At 39.2% G+C, this 24,283-nt stretch overlaps 1 protein-coding gene across 1 annotated transcript; it reads right to left on the minus strand.

Moving 5' to 3' along the window:
* Positions 1 to 1,973: 1,973 nt before the first annotated feature.
* Positions 1,974 to 23,591, minus strand: LOC114656782 (guanylin-like). Its single transcript, XM_028808391.2, has 3 exons — positions 23,424 to 23,591; positions 8,563 to 8,743; positions 1,974 to 2,980 (listed from the first exon to the last, which is right to left on the minus strand). Exons 1-3 carry the CDS (start codon positions 23,490 to 23,492, stop codon positions 2,913 to 2,915), a joined length of 318 nt encoding a protein of 105 aa, XP_028664224.1. The 5' UTR covers positions 23,493 to 23,591; the 3' UTR covers positions 1,974 to 2,912.
* Positions 23,592 to 24,283: the final 692 nt, after the last annotated feature.

Genomic DNA, 24,283 nt, shown 5'->3' on the forward strand with positions numbered 1-24,283 from the left:
ACCTTTCTCCTGGGCCTTTCTCTCACTGTCCCTGGGCCTCCTCTCTCTCTCTCCAGGAGCTTCGTCCTGCTCCTACTCCCGACTCCAGCTCTCTGATTGGAGGGAGGCAGCCCCATTTATTCTCACCCAGATGAGCTCCAGGTGCTCTACCTGACGTCACGTCCTGGTGTGGCGGAAGCATCAGGAGAGCACCCGGAAGCACTCCGGGTGACCCTAGAAGGATCAACGTCCATTGGCGTGGCGGAAGTAAATAAGCCCCGGGTTCCATGAGCTCGGGGTGCCCCCTGGAGGTGGATACGGACCTCCTCGGACTTAAGCCTCCCCGCTCCCCTTCCGTGGCCCTCTTCTGCTCCAGGGCGGTTGCCCCCTCGTGGACCGTAGGACAAATATGCCACCTCTCGGTCCCTCCAGGTGTCCCGGCCGGGTCTGACCCCCAGCCATATATGACAAATGCAATTAGAAAAATGGGAACTTGCGATGTAACATAAAACTTTGCAAGTCATTTACCTTGAATCTACATCAAGTCATCAATAAGTAAGTCTATGTCAAGTCAATTTGTTTTTGAAAAATTGCTAAGAAAGTCAGAATTCAATTGAATTAAGACTTGAGTCATATGACTTGAGTTGCCCACCTCTGCACCACAAATCTTATGTAGGAAATGTGTACTTTATGTCCTCATAAGACTAAGAGCTGAATCAACGTCCTTTCATTCCAGGAAGATTCCATAATTTTCTATTACTCGAATCGTTGCTTTATTTTCTTTATTCTTAAACTTGTGAGATATAGAATTTTTTGCAAATGTCATAGAGCAGCGTTACATAGTTTTTGATTTCGATTTTGATAAACTTTTCTAATCCCCGAGGGGAAACTGTTTTTTTGCATGACCTTTGGAGGCCAGAGTGCAGGGTCAGCCATTGTACAGTGGCCCTGGAGCAATTTTAAGGTTAATATGTACAGAATGTACGATGCCTTACCCCCTTGGATGTTTTCACACTTTTTTTTGTTATACAACATTGAATACCAGTGCAGTTAATTTGGCTTTTTTGACACTGATCAATAGAAAAATTACTCTTAAGTAAAAATAGGTCTTTGTAACGCAGTCTAAATCAATGAAATAATTAATAAAATTATGATCATAACACTATATAGATAAATGCATATCTTTGTGCGGCGTGTATATTTTACATAATAATTAAGTAAGTAATCAAGGCCAGATTACGACTGTATGGCAGTTACCGGATTCTAATTTTAATTGTATAACCAAGATTAATATATATCATTACCCTATATTATTACTATTTTATTATTGCATATGTACTGTGGGGCGGCATGGTGGTGCAGTGGGTAGCGCTGCTGCCTCTCAGTTGGGTGATCTGGGGACCTGGGTTCGCTTCCCGGGTCCTCCCTGCGTGGAGTTTGCATGTTCTCCCCGTGTCTGCGTGGGTTTCCTCCGGGCGCTCTGGTTTCCACCCACAGTCCAAAGACATGCAGGTTAGGTGGATTGGTGATTCTAAATTGGCCCTAGTGTGTGCTTGGTGTGTGGGTGTGTTTATGTGTGTCCTGCGGTGGGTTGGCACCCTGCCCAGGATTGGTTCCTGCCTTGTGCTCTGTGTTGGCTGGGATTGGCTCCAGCAGACCCCCGTGACCCTGTGTTCGGATTCAGCAGGTTGGAAAATGGATGGATGGATATGTACTGTGTGTATGTAATTTTTTCATTTAATGTGGGAACCCCTGCACCATGATCATGATAAATATCTGTGGTGCCCCCCCCCCCCCTTCCCTTGATGCCCTAAACACATCCATTTTTTTGCTTAATGGTTAATCCAGCCATCATTGTACTTAGGGTATGAGCCACTGTAGAACAAGGCTTTTTAGGAAGACAGAGACCAAAAGAGAAATATGAAAGCAAAATTACAGCTGTAGGTCTAAAAGCTGCCAGAATTTTTAATCAGAATAAGAAAAGGAGACATATGTTGAAAATGTACTGTTTATTAGGCCAATGCAAATAATATTTGAATAAAATAATGAAAGAAGCAAGTTACAAAACTCCATTGCTGCCATCTACATTATCTTCATGAGATGACATTAGAATGCCATCATGATGGAAGTCGTTATGCCATCCAGCCTTTTGGATCTTTTCTCTGAGCCAAGTCACCAGCCTCCAGTCGGACAGCCAGAGAGACTCGGCGTCAGACCAGAAGCTGCTTTGTTTCCATTTGATGTTGTAGATGTGCTGCCTTTACAGCTGTTTCTTTCATGAATTAATATCAACATTAAAAGCTAAGCTTAGTGCCTTTTTCTACCCTAAAATGTATGTGTGTTTTGTTCTCTGTGTTTTTATTGAGGTTTGTGTGGATGTTTTTGGACTTGCTTTGGGCCTGAGATAAAAAAAAGTAGTGTTCACTGACCATTTGCCACCCTGCAAAATACAACGTGGGTTAGAATCCCAGACTAATCACCATATGCATGGAAGTTTTACATTCTCTTAGTGTGGATGGTTCACTGGTCTTCCTGGTCTCTCACCATTTCAAAGGTTTGCATGTTAGGTTAAGTGCTAATTCTAAACTGGCCAGCTGATTGTAATGAACAAACTGACTATCCAGGATGATTTCCTGCCTTGTGTCCATTGATGCTTGGACATTGTCCCGAAATAAATAAGCGGATCATAAATGGGATGGAAGGGTCAATTTGTGTTAATTGCCAGTCACTGTTTGGTGCCCTCTACTGATCATCATTTGTTACTACAAGTAGAGCATGAAAAAAGATATTGAGAATGTAAATCTCACAACGATTTAATAAGCTCACAAATTTGCACATCTCTTTGCAAGTTCATTTTGAGAATATTTGGACAGGAATTCAGATAGCTAAAATTTAGTAGAGTGAGAGTCGCAAAGAAAGGTTCTCCAGACTTTCTACAAGCATCCTGTACAGGCTGCATTGGAACAGATTTCACAAAGGTCTGCTTCTTCCAATAGTCTCCCTGAAAAAAAAAAAGAAAGAACAATAAATATTTTTGTTGTTATTGGAAAGTCACACTTCATTTACCAGAGCATGCAAAGAAACTGCAAAGTACTAAGGAAAAGATGTGAAGTGAAATCCGCAGACGTCAATCAGGGTTGGGGTCACTCATGGATTGGTGCACATCACCACAGCAAAAGGAACAGTGAAGAACAGGGGTAGAAGGTGGTACCTGTTATCTGACTACTGCATTGCTTTAATAGTCTTACAATAGGCTTGTGTGGCAGAGAGGAGCATCATTGTTGAAAATGGATGTCAAACGATTGTCATCAAACAGACACAAGTTATTAAATCTTTTGTGAAAACCAAAATTTTTTTCATAATTTTCAGTCTAATGAAAGTAACTTATCAAATTATGGGTATTATTTCTTTGTTTTTTCGTTAAGTTACTTTAACACTAGAATTACCAGAGCCAACTTAAATCCCTTCGCACCTCTCCGTCAGCCTCTTTTGTCTTGTAAATGTGTCAATATGTGTCAATAAGCCCAAGTAGCAAGCAGCCTGCTATACCATCCCCAACTGCCTCAGAACGGGCAAGAAGTTCTCCCAGTTCCGGCGTTGATTGATTATCTGGGAGTGAGCTACCCAGAATTGTAAAGGGAAATAATTTGATGTGTGTTTTGTGTCTACAACAATCTTTGTAAACACGTTGTTAAAACAGAAACGTTTTTCATGTTTTAGTAATAAATGACAAAATGTAGACATGAACTGTATAATATATAAAGGCAGATGACCAAATATCAAATAAACACTTTCACAAAAGGTGCAAGTACAATACACCGGCTTCTGTTGTGCAGCGGTAAGATCTGCTGATTTATAATCCAGACGTTGTGAGTTCGAAACCATCTCCCCCGCAAATTTACCATTTAGAGTAGTGAACTACTCTTTATGTTAATACTAGCAAAATACCCGCGCTTCGCAGCGGAGAAGTAGTGTGTTAAAGAGGTTATGAAAAAAAAAAAAGGAAACATTTTAAAAATAACGTAACTTGATTGTCAATGTAATTGTGTTGTCATTGTTATGAGTGTTGCTGTCTTTTATATATATAATAATACACACACACAGACACACATAAACACATAATACATATACATATATATATACATATCTACATATACACATATCTACATATACATACGTATATACACATATACACATCCACATAAACATATATATATATAGACATACATATATACATACATACATTCACATATATATATATATATATATATATATATATATATATATATATATATATATATATATATATATATATATATATACTGTATATAAACATATGTACTTATTGGCTCCTGTATTTAGGATATAGCAGGTTGGATAATGGACGGATGGACATCTGTATGCATAGCCCTATTTGCCTGTTTTCGTTTTTTTTCTTTCTTCAGTAATATTTCAGTAAACCCGGAGCTTGTCAGTTCAAATCCTGGTACTGACACCACTGTGTGACCCTGAGGAAGTCACTTCACCTGCCTGTGCTGCAAAAAACAAAAGTAATGTAACAAATTGTACCTCAGATGTTGTAAGTTGGTGGAATAAAGGCATAAGTAAAATACATAAATATGTATTATACACATAGGAACTATTCATTTATTTTCAGTTAAGTCATCTGCAGCAAAGTTTTATAAATGAGGGTTTCTGATTTTTAGATAGTGCAAACTGTTTGTTCTTCATTGACGTTTTCTCTTGGAGAGCTTTTTTCATTTCATTGAAAATGAAAGCAGCAGCTGCCAAAATATGTAGCTTTCTTATTAATTTTTCAACATTGTGTAAAATAAATGTATAAAGTAACATAAAAGGTTTAAATACTGGTTATCCTTTTACACTAAAATATTACTAAAGAGATACAAAAAAAGTAAAATGGATATGTTCTTCTTTAAGGAGATTAAATATTACTGAAGAAAGAAAAAAAAAAATTAAACAGCCAAATGGGGCTATGCATACGAACTTAAAAGGTTTAAATAAAACAGAAATATATAATTTATTTTTACTTGCTTAACTTGTGGAGGGTGTATCTTGTAGCAAAGCCCTAACTTTTTTTGTGAAAGCCCGTTTCAGTAAATAAGTGTTAAAAACAGGTGTAAAGATATTGACAATAAGCTACGCAAACCCAGGAAGACATGGAATTGTTTAAATCAAGTATCATTACATCTTCCTTTCTTAAAGAGAAGTAAGGCAGTACTTATAAGCTTACATATTTATATATAGACATACATATATATATATATATATATATATATATATATATATATATATATATATATATCTATATCCGAAGCCGTGCAAGCACACTCTTGAGAATGCAACGTATAGTTGTACAGAAGAAAAGCAATCTTGCCTCAAATGAATGGCAACCCTTTGTAGGTCTATGAACTTAATTTAAACTTTAGGTTTACACGGTGCTTTCTTTCCGAAGTACCTGCACTCATGAATATGTCTGTATGTGTCAGTCGGTCAAATCCACGCGCTTCGCACCGGCGAAGTACCGCTTTTAAATTTTTATTAAGAAGAAAATAAAACGTTTTTAAATTGAGGGAAAATATACTAATAACAGTTTGTTAAGGATCTGATTTTTTGTGAAGCTGCGTTTACTCGAGTGATCACTTCGACCTGACTTGGTGGCCAAGTATAAGCGTTACCTCGTAGGTAACCACCCATACAATCAGATTGTGAATCAGACTACGAAAACCGTGAATGTAATTACACACTCACTGCACTTGCTTACGGTAATCGAACCTCGGACGTCAGCGCTAGAGGGGCTTAGCAGCGGTGAAGTATTGCTTTTAAATTTTAATTAAGAACAAAAGAAAATCTCAGAGTTTCGATTCCCGAAAGGGAGTGAAGTGAGTGTCCGGTTAACCACCAGGTAAAGCTTATGGTTGGACAGCAAGTGACGTAACATCAGCCACGGTGCCTTCAGTTGTGAGAAGCAGATCATAGAATGATTGAAAATAGTTTTGCATTTACCTTTTTAGTAAAAGGCGAGCTTTTAAGCCTGAGAAATCACCCCGTAAATGCACACGTTTAATTGCACATGTGTTAATATGTATGGTTACACAGTATTAAAAGACAATGAAGAACGTAATTTACCTTTGTTCCCGCGTTTGATAAAAGGCGAGCTTTTAAGCCTGAGAAATCACCCCGTAAATGCACACGTTTAATTGCACGTGTTAATATGTATGCTTACACAGTATTAAAAGACACTCAAAAATTAATGTCATTTACCATCAACCACGGTGCCTTCAGTTGTGAGAAGCAGATCATAGAATGATCGAAAATAGTTTTGCATTTACCTTTTTAGTAAAAGGCGAGCTTTTAAGCCTGAGAAATCACCCCGTAAATGCACACGTTTAATTGCACATGTGTTAATATGTATGCTTACACAGTATTAAAAGACAGTCAAAAATTAACGTCATTTACCTTCGTTCCCGCGTTTGACTCGTGCTGTAAATCTCTTCCTTGTTTTTAGTTCACGTGATCACGTAGGAGGCGTGATGACGCGATACGTGACTCCGCCTCCTCCATTAGAGTATATGGACAAAAAATATGTTCCAGTTATGACCATTATGCGTAGAATTTCGAAATGAAACCTGCCTAACTTTTGTAAGTAAGCTGTAAGGAATGAGCCTGCCAAATTTCAGCCTTCCACCTACACGGGAAGTTGGAGAATTAGTGATGAGTCAGTCAGTCAGTCAGTGAGGGCTTTGCCTTTTATTAATATGTATAGATTATACAATAAAAACATACGTACATTTGATTTGTACCTGTAACAGCCAGTGTAAATTTATAGCACTTCCTTTCTACATTTAGACTGTCCTTTCTACATTTACGACATGTGTGCGACATGTGTGCCTATTGCAGTGTACACACTTCTCTCTATGCTGTGGTTCCTATTACATTAAAGGGGCGCCTGACACTGACTGACTGAGTTTGCTTTCCTGGGGGAGGCGGCTGTCTTGGAACAGAAGCTTGTCGATGTTGCATCTTCTTTTGCTTTATCCATCGCCTTTTCTTGTAAGAGGCAACGACGAAGTTCCTCTGCAAGGTGAGCAAAGAACACTCTTCTTTTCTCAGTTCCCCCCAGTGCAAAGTGGGAAGGATAACGGCGTGGAACCATGGTCCCTTGTGATAATTTGCCCTGTCACTCCCCTCAATTGCATCCGGGTCGTTACTATTTAAACCTAAGGACAAAAAGAAGAAGGGGGTCCATTTTCTACACTGACACTCCATTGCAGAGCCAAGACAGAGAACTGATCCAGATCACTTACATCTTTTCCTGCTTGCTGCTTCCAACGCCAGACATTGACAACTTCACCATTGCAACACAAAACCCTGGGGTTCTGGATTATACCATCGCGCCGAGGATAAGTACGGTGAGACTGTTTCTTGTCGTTTGGGAGAGGAGCAAGCCATCAATTGTATTTGTGTGTAATTGCCGTAGGACACTTTTCCAGCTGAACAAGGCTCACAATCACTATTCATCCTCCTTTTAATCCTTTGGATTAAATCCTTTCATCTGAGTTTTGTGTTCTCTGTGTGTCTTATTTGGGCTTGTGTTGAATATTATTATTTTTTATTTCTGCACCCTTTTATTATAAATCATTATTATAAATCATTATTGAAAATCATTATTATAAATCATTATGGGTGATGTGGGAGCTTTAGAGTGAGTGAAATATACATTGTTTTGTTGTTTGTTTCTTATCACTATTAATATATATACACATTATTATTTCACAAACTGTTTTCTTTATGATTATTTAACCGTCAATTGGGGAAATTTATTTAGAAGAAGTACAGCTTGTCGGGTCTAATGTTGCTCAGTTTACCAGGCCACAGGTCTTGGTGGTGTAGCTACCGTTCTGGGTGAGCGGGTCGGTCGTTACATTGTGAGTAAAGAAATGCATCCTGGCTTCAGTCCTAGATGCATTTCCTCTTAATTTCTACTTGTGTCCTCGAATATATCATTGAAAGAATTACTGTCGGATCTACTTTGAGAATTCTGAAGACCTGGATTTATCTCCCATGCAGTCTTTCTGCTTGAGACTAAACAGTTTTTTCTCTGAATCTCTCAGGGTAGGACATGTCCTTATGAGCTAGGATGTATCTGGTTGCTCTCCTCTGCACAGCTTCAAGTCCTCCTGCTATGTCTTTTTTGTAGGACAGTCACCAGAACTGCACACAATACTCCAGATGCGGTCTCACTAGCCCATTATTTAGTCTGTGCATAATGTCCCTCAATTTATATTCAGCAGTTTTTACAATAAAATCTTGTTAATACCTGCTATGCATTGCTTAGACAATAAAAATAACTTGTCAACATATGCCCTTAAAGCCTCCTTTTCAGAGGTTGGAAAATTGGTTAAGATGAAAGATGTTTCATGTAATAAACTGGGATCAAACCTTACTTCAAAACCAAACCTAAATTCAAAAAACACTTGGAGGTAAGTCCAAGGCAAGGCTGAAGGTAGAAGGGGGCAGTTTGAGGCACAGAAGAATAATTTTGCTTTTGATGCATGTACTCACCAAGTCTGTAGAAGATAGCACTGGCTTCTTGCTTTTCACAAAGGGCTTTGAATTCCTCTGGAAGGGCAACATTGGCACACAAAGCTTGAAAACTGACAGGAGCCATGTTAGGATTCCTTGCAGTGTCCATTAGGGCCCATAGTCTTTTTACTGATTCCAATGAGAATGACACATCTCCATCCTAAACAAGAGGGATATACAGTAAGTGAATTGCATTTTTATTTCTTTCTGGGTGCCCTGTTAGCTTCACACTTTGGTTTCTTTTTTCATTCAAGGCATAAATGGAGTCTTTCTATCAACAGCAGCCTTGAGAATTGGTGCTAAAGTCATCACATATTGATTGTGCGGTATCTGCTGCTGATAAGCTAAGAAATATTTAATCACTGATAAATAGCACTTTGATGTCAAGCCATCCCCTTTCTGTTATCTCTGTTGATCCAGCAATAATCTAGCTGAGCAGTTGTTTGTATGCAACACAACACATGTACTTACTAGTCAGGGTAAAAAAAAAGGGTCTACTTCGCACAAATGTGCAAATCGTATGAAATGGGCTGTGATAACAGGCTGTAAGAACGAGATTCATTTACACTGATGTGATTACAAAAGGTTCAGTGTTCTAGATGGGCACATACAGAAATAAATGGCATCCTGTATAGAGTTCATTCCTGCTTACTCCCAGTGCTACTGGGATAGGCTTCAAATCTTCAGCTTCTTACTGTTATGAACACCTTGGGAAATGGAGGTGTCCTGGTGGAATTTGGAAGGAGAATAAAATTACCAAAATATGGTAACTATAAACGTGTTCAAAAAGGCTGTAAGAGGAAAGAAACAAAGCCAGAATGTGAAACCAAAGTCAGAAAATGTATTGCAAAAAACAGTATGAACTGTTGTGGTTCAGGCTAGCTTAAGTTTATTTCTTGTATATTTAATATTTTAGCTCTTTTATAAGTTTATTTTGATTGTTGCATTAAATAAAATAATTAAAAAAAATTTTTCCATGTCTTGGCCTATGTCTACCGTCAGCGACTTTCCTCTGTTTTTGCGTGTGTGTGAACGTCTCTTCACCGATGCTCACTTTCTCGAGCAAGTTGTTGTAAAGCCTGCTTCCAGGACTCACATTATTTTCAACATTCCTTTCTCACCTCCTATCTGGTTTTATACTCTCAGCCTTTGAAGGTGGGCTCTGTCAGCCTTTACGAACGTGTCTTCACCAGCAGGCACATTCCTGTAAAGCCAATGTATCAGCGCTGTATAAAATGTACCACATTTCCCAACGGCCCCAGCGGTATTACTCTATTCAACAACTTTGGAAGGTGCAGGGGCTGATGGAAAGAAGATTGAGCAAGCGGGGCCTTCTGAAAGGAACCAGAAAGATGCTGTGAGAATTGCGATTGTCTGTTTGTTCATGCGCCTCTCACGCTCAATTGGACTAAAACTTGTCCCTTGGATTACAGTTTCTGTCTGGATGTATGTGCTGTTCTATGACTGCTTGGCTGTTTGAGTTTATCTTGATTGGTTATGTCTTTGTCTGGGGAGTGCTCTTAATCACCACACGCTGCATCAGGAACCGGTAGGACAAAACTTTACATTCCTTTCAGAGAGCTGTTCATAAGGTATTTCTTTCACTCATCCATAATAAACTGCCGCTGGTATACTGGACTGTTTTGGACATTGTCATTAGTGATTATTGTTTGTTGTGCTATGTTGTAATTTATTATCCCTGTCCGGGATCAGGGGATAGCCTTTGCATATACAGTTTTGGTTGTAATAGTGTGCCCTGTTTCCATTAATATTGATAGATTATTATTTATCAGTGTAAGTATGTGCATACCTGGTCAAGGCTGGGTTTGTTCCTGAGTCCCCGCAAATTAAATAAACAAATCACTGTCTGTGCATGGTGTGAATCTTAGCGTCATTGCTTCTCTGCTTCTCTGACTCAATCTTTATTTTCAAGATGCCTTTTTCATCTCTTGTCTGGGTTTTATACTTTTCAATTTTGAAGGCAACTCTCAGTGCGTTTCATCTCAGTCCTCTTTCGATTACATCACCAAAACCAAACTGACCAATCAGATTGCTCAGAGGAACTGGACACACAAACATGAGGGTTTTATTAAATAGTAGATTATGTTTTTCTTTAATAATGTTTTATTTAAGTATTTCATTTGTAAGCATTATGTTTTTTATATCTTTTGCTTTAATCCCTTTTGTTTTTTGGGTAGAACCCAAAGAGGCAGGACCAGTCTGACGGCACAACTAAAGCACCACTCTCAGACTATATATTGAGCAGATACAGTAAGTCTTATCTGCAGATTTGGTACCCACTGATTTGCTTATCATATACAGTGGTGTGAAAAACTATTTGCCCCCTTCCTGATTTCTTATTCTTTTGCATGTTTGTCACACAAAATGTTTCTGATCATCAAACACATTTAACCATTAGTCAAATATAACACAAGTAAACACAAAATGCAGTTTTTAAATGATGGTTTTTATTATTTAGGGAGAAAAAAAATCCAAACCTACATGGCCCTGTGTGAAAAAGTAATTGCCCCCTTGTTAAAAAAATAACCTAACTGTGGTGTATCACACCTGAGTTCAATTTCCGTAGCCACCCCCAGGCCTGATTACTGCTACACCTGTTTCAATCAAGAAATCACTTAAATAGGAGCTGCCTGACACAGAGAAGTAGACCAAAAGCACCTCAAAAGCTAGACATAATGCCAAGATCCAAAGAAATTCAGGAACAAATGAGAACAGAAGTAATTGAGATCTATCAGTCTGGTAAAGGTTATAAAGCCATTTCTAAAGCTTTGGGACTCCAGCGAACCACAGTGAGAGCCATTATCCAGAAATGGCAAAAACATGGAACAGTGGTGAACCTTTCCAGGAGTGGCCGGCCGACCAAAATTACCCCAAGAGCGCAGAGACGACTCATCCGAGAGGTCACAAAACAACCCCAGGACAACGTCTAAAGAACTGCAGGCCTCACTTGCCTCAATTAAGGTCAGTGTTCACGACTCCACCATAAGAAAGAGACTGGGCAAAAACGGCCTGCATGGCAGATTTCCAAGACGCAAACCACTGTTAAGCAAAAAGAACATTAGGGCTCGTCTCAATTTTGCTAAGAAACATCTCAATGATTGCCAAGACTTTTGGGAAAATACCTTGTGGACTGATGAGTCAAAAGTTGAACTTTTTGGAAGGCAAATGTCCCGTTACATCTGGCGTAAAAGGAACACAGCATTTCAGAAAAAGAACATCATACCAACAGTAAAATATGGTGGTGGTAGTGTGATGGTCTGGGGTTGTTTTGCTGCTTCAGGACCTGGAAGGCTTGCTGTGATAGATGGAACCATGAATTCTACTGTCTACCAAAAAATCCTGAAGGAGAATGTCCGGCCATCTGTTCGTCAACTCAAGCTGAAGTGATCTTGGGTGCTGCAACAGGACAATGACCCAAAACACACCAGCAAATCCACCTCTGAATGGCTGAAGAAAAACAAAATGAAGACTTTGGAGTGGCCTAGTCAAAGTCCTGACCTGAATCCAATTGAGATGCTATGGCATGACCTTAAAAAGGCGGTTCATGCTAGAAAACCCTCAAATAAAGCTGAATTACAACAATTTTGCAAAGATGAGTGGGCCAAAATTCCTCCAGAGTGCTGTAAAAGACTCATTGCAAGTTATCACAAACGCTTGATTGCAGTTATTGCTGCTAAGGGTGGCCCAACCAGTTATTAGGTTCAGGGGGCAATTACTTTTTCACACAGGGCCATGTAGGTTTGGATTTTTTTTTCTCCCTAAATAATAAAAACCACCATTTACAAACTGCATTTTGTGTTTACTTGTGTTATATCTGACTAATGGTTAAATGTGTTTGATGATCAGAACCATTTTGTGTGACAAACATGCAAAAGAATAAGAAATCAGGAAGGGGGCAAATAGTTTTTCACACCACTGTATTATAAAGTTGTAACCCGTTTTGCAACACCTGTTGTCTACTCATTCCTATTCACAGATAAGGTCCTTGTGGCCAGGTTGGGGATGGGGCGGGGATGGACATCAGATGGATTGTATTCAGGATCATGTGCCACAGATAAAAAATTCTGAGAAGCTGCCAGCACATGAGCAACATGTGAGATTGAACAACAACAAGTCTATGATGTCCTTAGAGGTCCAAGGCTGCACACAAGCTAAACCGAATGGATCAAAGTGTGTTTGCTTAGTGCTGGGAGGCATGGGTAAGCTGCTGAGTGCTATTTGTGATGGGCACTGGTGCTTGCAATTATTCCTCACAAATTATCTCTCAAGCCTTCACCCCCTAACAGCTAAGGTGTGTTGAACGTATTGGCGCAAAATGGCTGCTGTCGCATCATTCAGGTGGATGTACACACTACCCATCACTACTACCAGTTGGACGGGTTAGTGAGGTCCTCAGACTTGCCCTGCTGTGATCGTTGGTGACCTCTGGTGGAATGCATAGAAGATGATTGAACTTGACTATAGGGGATGTAAAAGTTATAACAAGGTTTCTGTAGATGAAACAGTTGAAGGATCATTACTGAGCTTCAGGAGGTGAGAGCAGAGGGCCGGTATGTCTGCCCGACCCCTACATACTTGTACTCTATACATGTTCTGCATGTGCTAATGGTGTGGACTTTGAATGTGGCAAACACACAGATTGTTTTGCCGCAATTATTTTAAAGGTGAAACTCTTGTGAATTGTGAATTGTTTTGCTCATCATGATTTCCCACCTTGCACCCATTGCTCCAGAGGTGGGCTCTGTTCTCACAATCCTAAACTGGATTAAGCAGATTTGAGAGTGAGTATGTATGTAAACATGTAAACACTATGTCTTACAAATTTCACACTTTAAGCACATAAGATGTTTATCATCATTTCTTAATGCTTTCTTCTCTGTTATCATGTGGGTTACCCCCTGTGTAACAGGTTAGGAATGACCTAATGTCAACATGTTATCTGGTGAGAGAAAATAAAAGATTATGAGAGAAAGTACGAAGCACCTGTAATTACATCTTAATCGTAAAAACTCACGTCTAGGCATTATATCAGATTTGGACACTTGTTATCTGAATGCAGAATCCTAGCTTTGGTTTCAGCCTAACAACTTGATTTATATTTGCCTCAAAGCCACTTTAAGCTGAGCCATGTCTCAGACTGACCTGTAGTGTTTATTAACACCAAAAATGGACTTCACAGAAAATAGAAACAAAAAAGTGATGATTTGGCAAGTCCCTCTCTATAAGGCACACATTGCATCTAACATAGTGGTATCTGATAAATTTAAAGTAGTGAGCTACTTTCTCTGTGCATTTCCTACAGGGACTCAGATTTTATACCTACAGTATATCCAAAAGATGTAATGTGTGGCAACTTGGAATTGGCCTAGTATGAGTGTATGTGTGTGTTAGAGTGGCCTGAGATTGACTGGTGATTTATCCAGGGTTGGGTCTTGCCTTGCACTTGATGCTGGGATATGCACCAGCCTCCCGACCCTGAAATGGATGAAGTGGCCAGATAATTAATGAGTGAAAGGAAATAATATCAAAATAAGAGAGAGATGTTGGGAGCACGCACATAACAAACCACCTGAATTGGGACCCAAGTGCAATGGGTGACACCTCAGATCCATGCTAGAAAAGTGTGAGGTTTTTTATGGTGGCTGGAGTGCCAATCCTGCCGCCAACTCCCACATTTTTCCCTGTAAGTTGGTGGACCCACTTGTAGGGCTGGGTGTTGCAGGTGTGGATGCAGATTAGCGTCATACCCAGGATGGAGCAATTGCAGGTTAAGGGCCTTGCTCAAGGACCCAATAGTGTAGGGTCAATTCTGGCATTTACAGGATTTGAAATGGCAATCTTCTGATTGGTGGCACAGATCCCTAGCCTCAGAAAAACATTATTTCTTCAAGGACACTTTATTTGTTGAATTAGTTATAAATCCAAATTTTATTGTTAAATTAAATTCAGAAATATGAGCAAAAACCCTCCAGTCTAAAATGCAACACACTGCCTGAGAAGCTTATGGAAAAGTAAACAGACATCATAAAAATGTGAGTGTATGGAAGGGAGGATCGGTGGCTGTGTAGAACGCAACATGTTGGTGTTTTAGGGGCATGATGCATTCAATGTACTCTGGTTACATAGTTTGGACAGTTCTGAGTATCACATCTGCTCTTTGTTTTTAGATTACATAAAGTCTTACATATCTATCTATCTATCTATCTATCTATCTATCTATCTATCTATCTATCTATCTATCTATCTATCTATCTATCTATCTATCTATCTATCTATCTATCTATCTATCTATCTATTATATAGTGCCTTTCTTATCTATCTATCTATCTATCTATCTATCTATCTATCTATCTATCTATCTATCTATCTATCTATCTATCTATCTATCTATCTATCTATCTATCTATCTATCTATCTATCTATCTATCTATCTATCTGATGAGAAGAAACATGATTAGGCTCAACTTTTAAAAAGGAGCCATAAGTTACCGGAAAGAATCACAATCATCCATGTTTGTTTGTTTCAATGTTTCACATTACAACTGAATTACAAATGTTATCATTCTTTGGAATACAATTTCTCTGGATTTATTTTCTTGTCTTGAGCCTGTCTGTACATGTGATTTTATCATGGGCGGATACAGCTTTGTCTAGGGAGTGCTCCCAGTCACTTCAAATCTTAACATTAACAGCTGGAACTTGGTAGGACAACTGTTTTCATTACATTCCAGACTGTTTGTGGGCCGCATCATGAATGTTTACCATTTACCGTTTTGCGCTTTTTGTCTGGCTTTGTTTTGTGTTGGTTAAATATTTGGGTGGGATGTTGTTGGTTAATTGTTTATTGCTTTCTTTATTTGTTTAATATATTTTTTACTAGCCATCCCCCGCGGCATCACCTTCCTAGTAGTGGATCAGGACAGTGACGAAGGCCCTGCCCGCATCCCCACTCCGGAGTCATGCTTCTCCCTCTCCTTGGCCCACAGCCTCTGTCTCAGAATAGCATGAATATATCGCTCCTGCAAGTGAACTATGATACATAGTGAAAAGTTAGGGTGAGGTGAGTCTTCCATGAGGTCATGGAGACATGGTTTCGATGATCTGAAGTCACAAACACTAATGGGTAATAAATGAGGTATCCAACCTTCTGAGATCACCTCAGCTTCTTTCAGCGTATCAGGTCATTGGTTGTCATCACCTGACAGCTGCCATTTATTTTGAGCATTTCTTCTTATAGTTCTGTGAAAGTGTTATTGCTGCACATTTGCTAAAGCAATTCTTTAGCCACTAGACCAAACTAGGAAATGGCAAAAAAAAACATTTTTAAACCAGCACAATGTTTTTAAGTTACAGTCAATTTCTTGTAACATGAAGGATTGCATATGGTCTTTTGCTTTGAAAGTCAATACATTTTCTGACAATATTATGTCACTTTCTCAAAGGGAGAAGTTACTTCTTGTAGTACTACATTATCTACTACACTAGGGGGCTCCGCCCCCTGCTCGCTTCGCTCGCCAACCCCTGGCGTTGGGGCATGACAAAGAGTGAGATGTATGAATTAGATATAGAATAGTGTGCAGGTTTGGATGATGCCTATATAAATAAAAAATAGAGTGTTTGGCATAGAGTAATGTTTTATTGTAATATTTCTTTGTATACAACATTAGTAGTAAAGATGGTGTCTTGTTTTTGAATGAGTCTTCCTTGGCATGGATCATTTATAAATTTAACTTTAACATCAGATGAACGTCGAACACGTGAGAAGGCAACATAAAGTTGTCCATGTCCAAAAACGGGCTCAGAGAGGTAGATGCCAACCTTGTCCATGGTTTGTCCTTGTGATTTGTTGCTGGTCATGGCAAATGCAGGTTTAATGGGGAACTGTCGGCGTTTAAATGTAAAAGGTAATTCTAGGTCAGAACTTGTAAGGTCAATTCTAGGAATGAGAACAGTATTGTTAGCATGTGAATCTGAAAGAACTGTTGCTTGAATAACATTGTGTGTCATGGTGTTGACAACTAACCGTGTGCCATTGCATAAACCCTGTTTAGTGTTAAGGTTTCTTAATAGCATGATTATTGTTCCGTTTTTAAGGGTAAGGTTGTGTTGTGGTCATCCGTCCGGGTTAATAGTGTTCAAATATTCTATGGGGAAATTCAGATGTTCATTGTCGTCATCAGAGTCAACTTTGTCAGAGTTTAGAAAGAGCTGTGTCTCTCCAGGAAGTAACGAAATGACCTGGTTAATAATGTGATTAACATTAATATTTTTTGGACATAATATAGTGCGTTGTGTTAACCACATATGCGAAAGCAGTATGGGCCATTGCCTTTTGGTGGCCTGATATGTACTCCGGTAGATGCAAAAGCAAATGAACTATTGTAGGATCTAATGCAGTTCATAAAGTTTTTACTTTCAGGCACATCATTAGTTAGAAGCTTCTGTAGATATTCAGGATATGAATGTAAAGGAGGTAGTCTAATCTGCCCCTTTTGACAACAACGTGTAAATTCATTATTTGTATTGCCAGTTGTTTCTTCTGTGAAGTTAAGTGAATGACAATGATTGCAAATGACATTCATTAATCCCAATGAAATTTGCTCAATAGTGGACTCATTATTGAAGGCGTTGTCAGCCAACTGGCGTAAGCGTTTAGCAGGTGTCTGGCGTTGATGTCCGCGACGGGCATGTTTTGCTTGTGGCGTTTGAGTGCCGCGTTGTTGCATGTCCATTATTTGTGACGCGCTATTTTTGAGTTTTAATTGATTCGCCTCCGCTTTGTGAAAAGTCCGTTTCAGTCTACGTCGTGCATTGTTTGTATCGAGCCTTGTCCGTTTTTGTATGTCGGTCAGTTGAGCTTTCTGCTTTTGGAGTCTTGCTTGCTTTTTTTCTGGCAGGTCATATGCGCGTTGTACACGTCTGTGTTCATTTATTCTGTCTCTTCGCTCCCTTTTTTGTATGTCTGAGACGCGAGCTCTTTCTTTTGAAATCGTGCTTGTTTCGATGCAGCACTTTGAGACGCGCGCTGTATGCGTCTACGTTCATTGTGTCTGTCCATTTGGGCACGTCTCTGTAACGGGGTTAGTTGAGCTTTGCTTTTTTTGATCCGAGACATTTTTTCTCTCGGAGTTTCCGAAGCGCGTTGTATGCTCCGCCGTGTATTTTGTTGTTTCATTCGTGTTCGTGTGTTTTGTCCCGTTATCCGATCCGAATCGTTTTGTACCCGTGAGCGTGTATTCATGACTTGTTTGTTCCTCAGCGTGCGAAATATGGATAAGTAATAAGGAGGATCGCACTCACTGTTAATATGGAGCCTTTTCTTCAGTTGAACGGTTAATAGTGCTTTATTGTAAGGAGATCCACCTATGCTGCCTAGTGTGAAGGTGTTGAGATGACGTATGTTTAATATGGACGTTTCCTTTAGATATGTGGCTTTGGGTGTCACTTCTTATTGATGTGTGGGAGGGGGGGTGGGTGAGGATTGTTGTTGCGCGAGCGTCTTCTTTCTTTTTGTGTTCCAGCGGCTTGTTGAATCCCCCTCTTTGTGTGTGTCCCGTCCGTTGCTTGTAGGGTGTGTTGGGTGGTTTTGTGTTCTTTTTTTTTGTGTTCCAGGGGCTTGTTAAATCCCCCTCTTGGTGTGTGTCCCGTCCGGTGCCTGTAGGGGGGGGGGGGAGCCTTGCTGTTGTGCGCGAGCGTCTTCTTTTTTTTTGTGTGCTAGTTTCGTGTGCAATGGGTTCCGTGCGGCGCCTGCGTTTGACTACTTTTTTCTGTGCTCGCGTCGCCTCATTTCTTTGACTCCTTTTTTCTGTGGTCTTGTCCGCCTCTCGCGGCCCCTCATCCGCCTCTCGCGGCCCCTCATTTCTTGGGGCGCCTGCGCAATACGTCTTTTTGCGGCTACGGCCCATGGCCGGATGTCCCTGCGTCCATCCGGTTTAGCATTCTCAGTTAGTAATATGGATAATGAAACCCTAAAGTCTGTGTGCTCAGTCTCTGAGCAATTGGATCGGTCAGTTTGGCTTTGTTGTCGTGACGAAAGAGGAAGTGCGAGTGTTAGACACACAACGGGGATACATGAGAAGAGTCATCTTCAAAGATGATGAGTATAAAAGTGGATAGGATGCAAGAAAGCTGCTTAGAAACAAGATTTACAGGTGAGAGTGCCAGTGAAGAAACTAACTAAAAGTACACATATTGCAAGAGATAGCAAATATTTGTAAATTATTTCAGGTTTATAGGTTTATACCACTATATCCTGAGTTGGGACTACAGTTCAGTTTCGAACTCAAATGTATGGCATTATTATAACACTTTTAACATGTCAGCACTTTAGGCTGCTTAGATAAAGGAAAGTTCTACCTGCTTAGCTGAACATCACATAGCAGATAACCCGATGACTGCTGATATCTGCTACTGATGTAAAGCTGCATGTGCACAGCATGTGTTATAAATGTGTAGTCAGGCACACGAGACTGTGTAGGGAGAAGGACTAAAAAGATTTGAGACTTCTTCAAGGTTAAATAAGGTGGGACACCCTAAGTGTCTACACATTTAGTGTTTACCAAAATGGACCTCATAATGAACTGCTACACCCTTTACTGCCACCATAGACATTACTTTGTGGTATTCTGTCCAGCATGGTGTCATGTTAATCAGCACACACTAAACCACAGGTAGGAGTAGTTGAGTTTGGGGGGCCTGTGAGACCCACCTATACGATTTTTTCCTGTGTATAGCATACAGTCCTTCTGTTTCATTGTTAAGCGAGCATCTCCATTTACATCAAAGATTCCTGTACTTTGCAAAGGAACATAAAATAAAGTAAACAGTATCATACATCCAAATACAGCTTTATTTAAAAATTCAAAGTAGCTAATCAGGTTCTTAATGTTACATGCTGTTTGTATAACTTATACTTAAAGCTCTGGTTGTTTGCTGAAGCAAACATTGCAAGCTTAAAATTGGTGATGTTTCCAGTACCTTATGTCCATTTACAAATTAATTCTATGCCTCTGTGTAGCTGTTGTATAACTGGATTTTAACCAGTACTTAATAAAAGCTTATTAAAAAGCTGATTTGTATTTAAACTGCTTATTTATAAAGTTATGTTATAATAAACAGGCAAACAGACATGAAATAATTGCTTTTGTTCTTTGCTTTCAATAAAGGAAAAACATGTTTTTGAGTATAAAATATACAGAATGTGAAATGAAGTGAATAATTCAAAACAGTGATTTAGGAAATGCCAAACTTCACCATATTTGTTCAGTGAGCCATATGGCACGTTCTCTAAATGTAATTAGATATACTTCTCATTAAGGAAGTACTTCAGCCTCAATGTCAAGAAAGACGGATATCTAAGGCAAATTTCAGCTGAGCTCAAAAATTGGTTTTGGGAAGAGAAAATGGGTAAAAACATTATTATTAGAGTGCTGACTTACAACATTTGGTTATATTTCTTTTTTCAATTTGAGCACAGGTAGGTGATGTGACACAGTGCCAGTAGTGGGATTTGAATGCACAACCTCATGGTTTTAAGTCCAAAGACTTAAGCGCTACTCCATATGGAGGCTGACAGCCTAGTAGTAGTGGTGGCAATGGTGTTAATATTGTCAAGGGTACAGAGTAGAGTGAAATTCTCACTTGCATGTCTGGCCAACATATAACACATTGCTTCTCTGGGCTGTCACGATAAATAAGAATTTATTATAATACAGAACTTCATTTTAATTTATAGGAAGCACAAAGTGTACCTGATGTATTCTATGTGCCTGCCTCTATGCTTCTATTAGCGTGAGAGCATGTACTCTGATAAGATTACCAAAATCAGATAATTCAGGCATTTCTCTGCTATAAAAATCTTTACTCAATATATAATATAATATAATATAATATAATATAATATAATATAATATAATATAATATAATATAATATAATATAATAAGTGGCACATGGGCTACACTGTGCCACAGTGATTAATGCTGCTGAAAATGTACAGTAAGTAATTAAGTCTGTACTATTAAAATCTAAAATTATTTGATATAATATAATATAATATAATATAATATAATATAATATAATATAATATAATATAATATAATATACAGTAATCCCTCGCTATATCGCACTTCGACTTTCGCGGCTTCACTCTATCGCGGATTTTATATGTAAGCATATTTAAATATATATCGCAGATTTTTTGCTGGTTCGCGGATTTTTGCGGACAATGGGTCTTTTAATTTATGGTACATGCTTCCTCAGTTGGTTTGCCTTGTTGATTTCATACAAGGGATGCTATTGGCAGATGGCTGAGAAGCTACCCAACGAGAGCGCATATTACGTATTAAATAAAACTCCTCAAATATATTGTGAGCACGGGGCCTGTTCGCACCCCTAGAGGATACGGCTGCTCCTCAAAAAACGCTGAAAGATTACCTTCACATTGCTGCCATCCTTGCTGGGCTTACATATGGCTGCTTTGTCAAGCGATATGCTTCCTGCACGGTGCTTCGCATACTTAAAAGATCAAACAGCACGTATTGATTTTTGATTGTGTACTCTTCTCTCTGTCTTGCTCTGACATTCTCTGCTCCTGACGGAAGGGGTGTGAGCAGGGGGGCTGTTTGCACCCCTAGATGATACGGATGCTCATCTAAAAATGCTGAAAGATTATCTTCACATTGCTCCCTTCCGGCTTTGTCAAGCGACATGCTTCCCGCACGGTGCTTCACATACTTCAAAGCTTGAATGGCACGTATTGATTTTTGATTGTTTGTTTTTCTCTGTCTCTCTCACTCTCTCTGACATTCTCTGCTCCTGACGGAGGGGGTGTGAGCAGGGGGGCTGTTCGCACACTGGCCTAGAGGATACGGACGCTCCTCTAAAATATGCTGAAAGACTACTTTCACATTGCTCTCTTCCTTGCAGCTGCTTTATACGGCGGTGCTTCGCATACTTAAAAGCCAAACAGCCCTATTGATTTTTGATTGTTTGCTTTTTTCTCTCTCTCTCTCTGACATTCTCTGCTCCTGACACACACTCCTTTGAAGAGGAAGATATGTTTGCATTCTTTTAATTGTGAGACGGAACTGTCATCTCCGTCTTGTCATGGAGCACAGTTTAAACTTTTGAAAAAGAGACAAATATTTGTTTGCAGTGTTTGAATAATGTTCCTGTCTCTCTACAACCTCCTGTGTTTCTGTGCAAATCTGTGACCCAAGCATGACAATATAAAAATAACCATATAAACATATGGTTTCTACTTCACGGATTTTCACCTTTCGTGGGGGGTTCTGGAACGCAACTCCCGCGATCGAGGAGAGATTACTGTAATATAATATATCAGTTATCTTGGACAATGTTCCTCAATATGTTTTAGACTGAGGACCACATTGTCAAAGTCAAAGATATGGAGGACCACCTATGGCCAACAGTCCCTTATTAATGTAAATTCTGTGTATTACAATTATCACTTTCTCTTTTCTATATGCACTCGTGAAAAATACTATAATGACCCAAGGTACAAAGGAGAAGACTTTGCACACAGACTCTAAGAGTGAGTTAGGAAGCCTGAGCAGAGCTGTTTATTGGAAAGCGCCTCCTCAGTTCAGTGCCTGTGCTACTCTTGCTGTTACGCCTTTGGAAGGTTCTCTAAGAAAGATAGTAGAAAGCCAGCATGGATAGAACTCGTTTGCTCCTCAGTCTCTTTTTGTATTGCAAACTAATTCTCATAGTGCTATTCTATGAGCTACCATACTGGCTTCTTTTTTGTGGATTTTACCCTGAGGTCTTCTCTGCCTCTATCCAGATGTCTTCTCTCAGCTCTGGATGGCATACATAGTTCCTATTTCTCTTGTCTACAAGTTGCTCGACGTTGCCCACTTGAAAGAAGAGTCTGCATTATAAGACTATATTCAGAACTTGTTGGGTTTACGTTTCAAAGTCCCAGATTTTAGTCAGTTGTCCATAGGAAAACCTTGAAGATAGTGTTACAGCATGCAGACCTTCTGTAGGAAATAATACATCAGAAGCAGCATGCGTCAGTGTCCACATGGAATTAAGGAACTGCTATTGCCTAGGGTTGGCTCTTGAGGTGAAGGCTCTTGAGGTGAACATCAATGTGGATTAAAGAAAGAGTCCCATGTAATAAGGAAATTAGATGATAGTATGGGAGAAACACTACAACTCTGAATTAATGTCAAAAGTGAGTAACAAAGAATTATTGCCACCATACAGGATCAGAGTGGGAAGGAGTAACAAAAGCACAAAAGATTTCAGACAGAATACTCTGCAGCTGGTGTATTAGAGCCATTGCATATGGTCTTATCAACAACAAAGATGACCGTGCTCTTGGACCACCAGTGGGCCACTTTCAGAACTACTGATCTAGGAAGCTGGGTTCAAATATAAATAATATCATTTTTGAGTTTGCATATTATCTCCATGCAGTCAAGATCCCAAAACAACCCCAGGGTCTCTATATTCAATTAATGGTTGGGTCACTGTCTGTGGGATATTTATATGTTCTTCTCGTCTCTTTATGGGTTTTCATTGTGTGCTACATTTTCCAGAGGCATGCCAGTAAGCTTGTTTGTCCCAAAGTGAGTGAGTGTGGGTATGTGTATGTGCATGTGCCCAGCAATTGAATTTATGTTGTTCTCCTGTATTGACTCCCGCCCTCAGTGCTACCTAGAAAAGCCCCAGTTTCTCATTACCATGAGTTAGAACTAGTAGGCTTATAATATAATATAATATAATATAATATAATATAATATAATATAATATAATATAATATAATATAATATAATATAATATAACTTACCTGAACCTGAACACTGTAAGAAGAGTACTGAAGGAAGGCAAAAACAAACAATGCCAAGAGAACTTTCATATTTTCTTATGCTTAGACTTCCCTTATGGCCGAGTCACTTATGCTTTGCTCTCTGCTGTAGTTATGGAGCTGCTGGCCTTTTAAAGCCTTGCAGATCTCTTTACTTGGTGATGTATTAATTCACAAAGGCTTTATAGTGCCTGGCACTAACACCTTCAGTTGTTACTGTTCTCATTTTATTAGAATACTTGTCCAGGTCTTATCAACTTTTATTGGCCTACAACAACATCTCCATTGTGTGGGTGATGGGGAACTTTTACAACTTAATAAAAGTTTTGCTAAGACAGACCAACTGCAATATAAGAGAAATGTATGCCAGAAAGAAATGTAATTTAGCTCTTAGAAAAACAAATCTTTGCTTAAGAATTCTGTTAAAGATTAATTTGTAAAGCACATTACAGGCACTTGCTCTTCCTCTTGCGCAGCAGATCTCTGACCTTCAGCTGCAAAGACCTAAACAACGTAAGACATGATCAATCACTGAAATGTCTTATCTAAACTGACCCATGTGCATAATGGAAAAGGGTCTTTATAATTCAAACTTGTATTGAGAGAAATGCCAAAAAACCAATGAGTCACCCTGTACCGTCTAAATTCAAAATGCATTTTCTGCAATGTCCTTGATTAGTTTAACGTTACCTCCCACACATTAGATTAGTAGACAGTTGATATAATGTACTCAGGAATGTGATTTATTTTTTTGTCATAATGGTGGAAGGGCTTCATTCATTTAGCAAGCAGAAAATGTTTCCACAAACTCAGTAATGGGGATCTGTAGCTGCATTTTATGA

This window comes from Erpetoichthys calabaricus, chromosome 8, assembly GCF_900747795.2.
Source record: "Erpetoichthys calabaricus chromosome 8, fErpCal1.3, whole genome shotgun sequence".
Classification (NCBI taxonomy): Eukaryota; Metazoa; Chordata; class Cladistia; order Polypteriformes; family Polypteridae; genus Erpetoichthys; species Erpetoichthys calabaricus.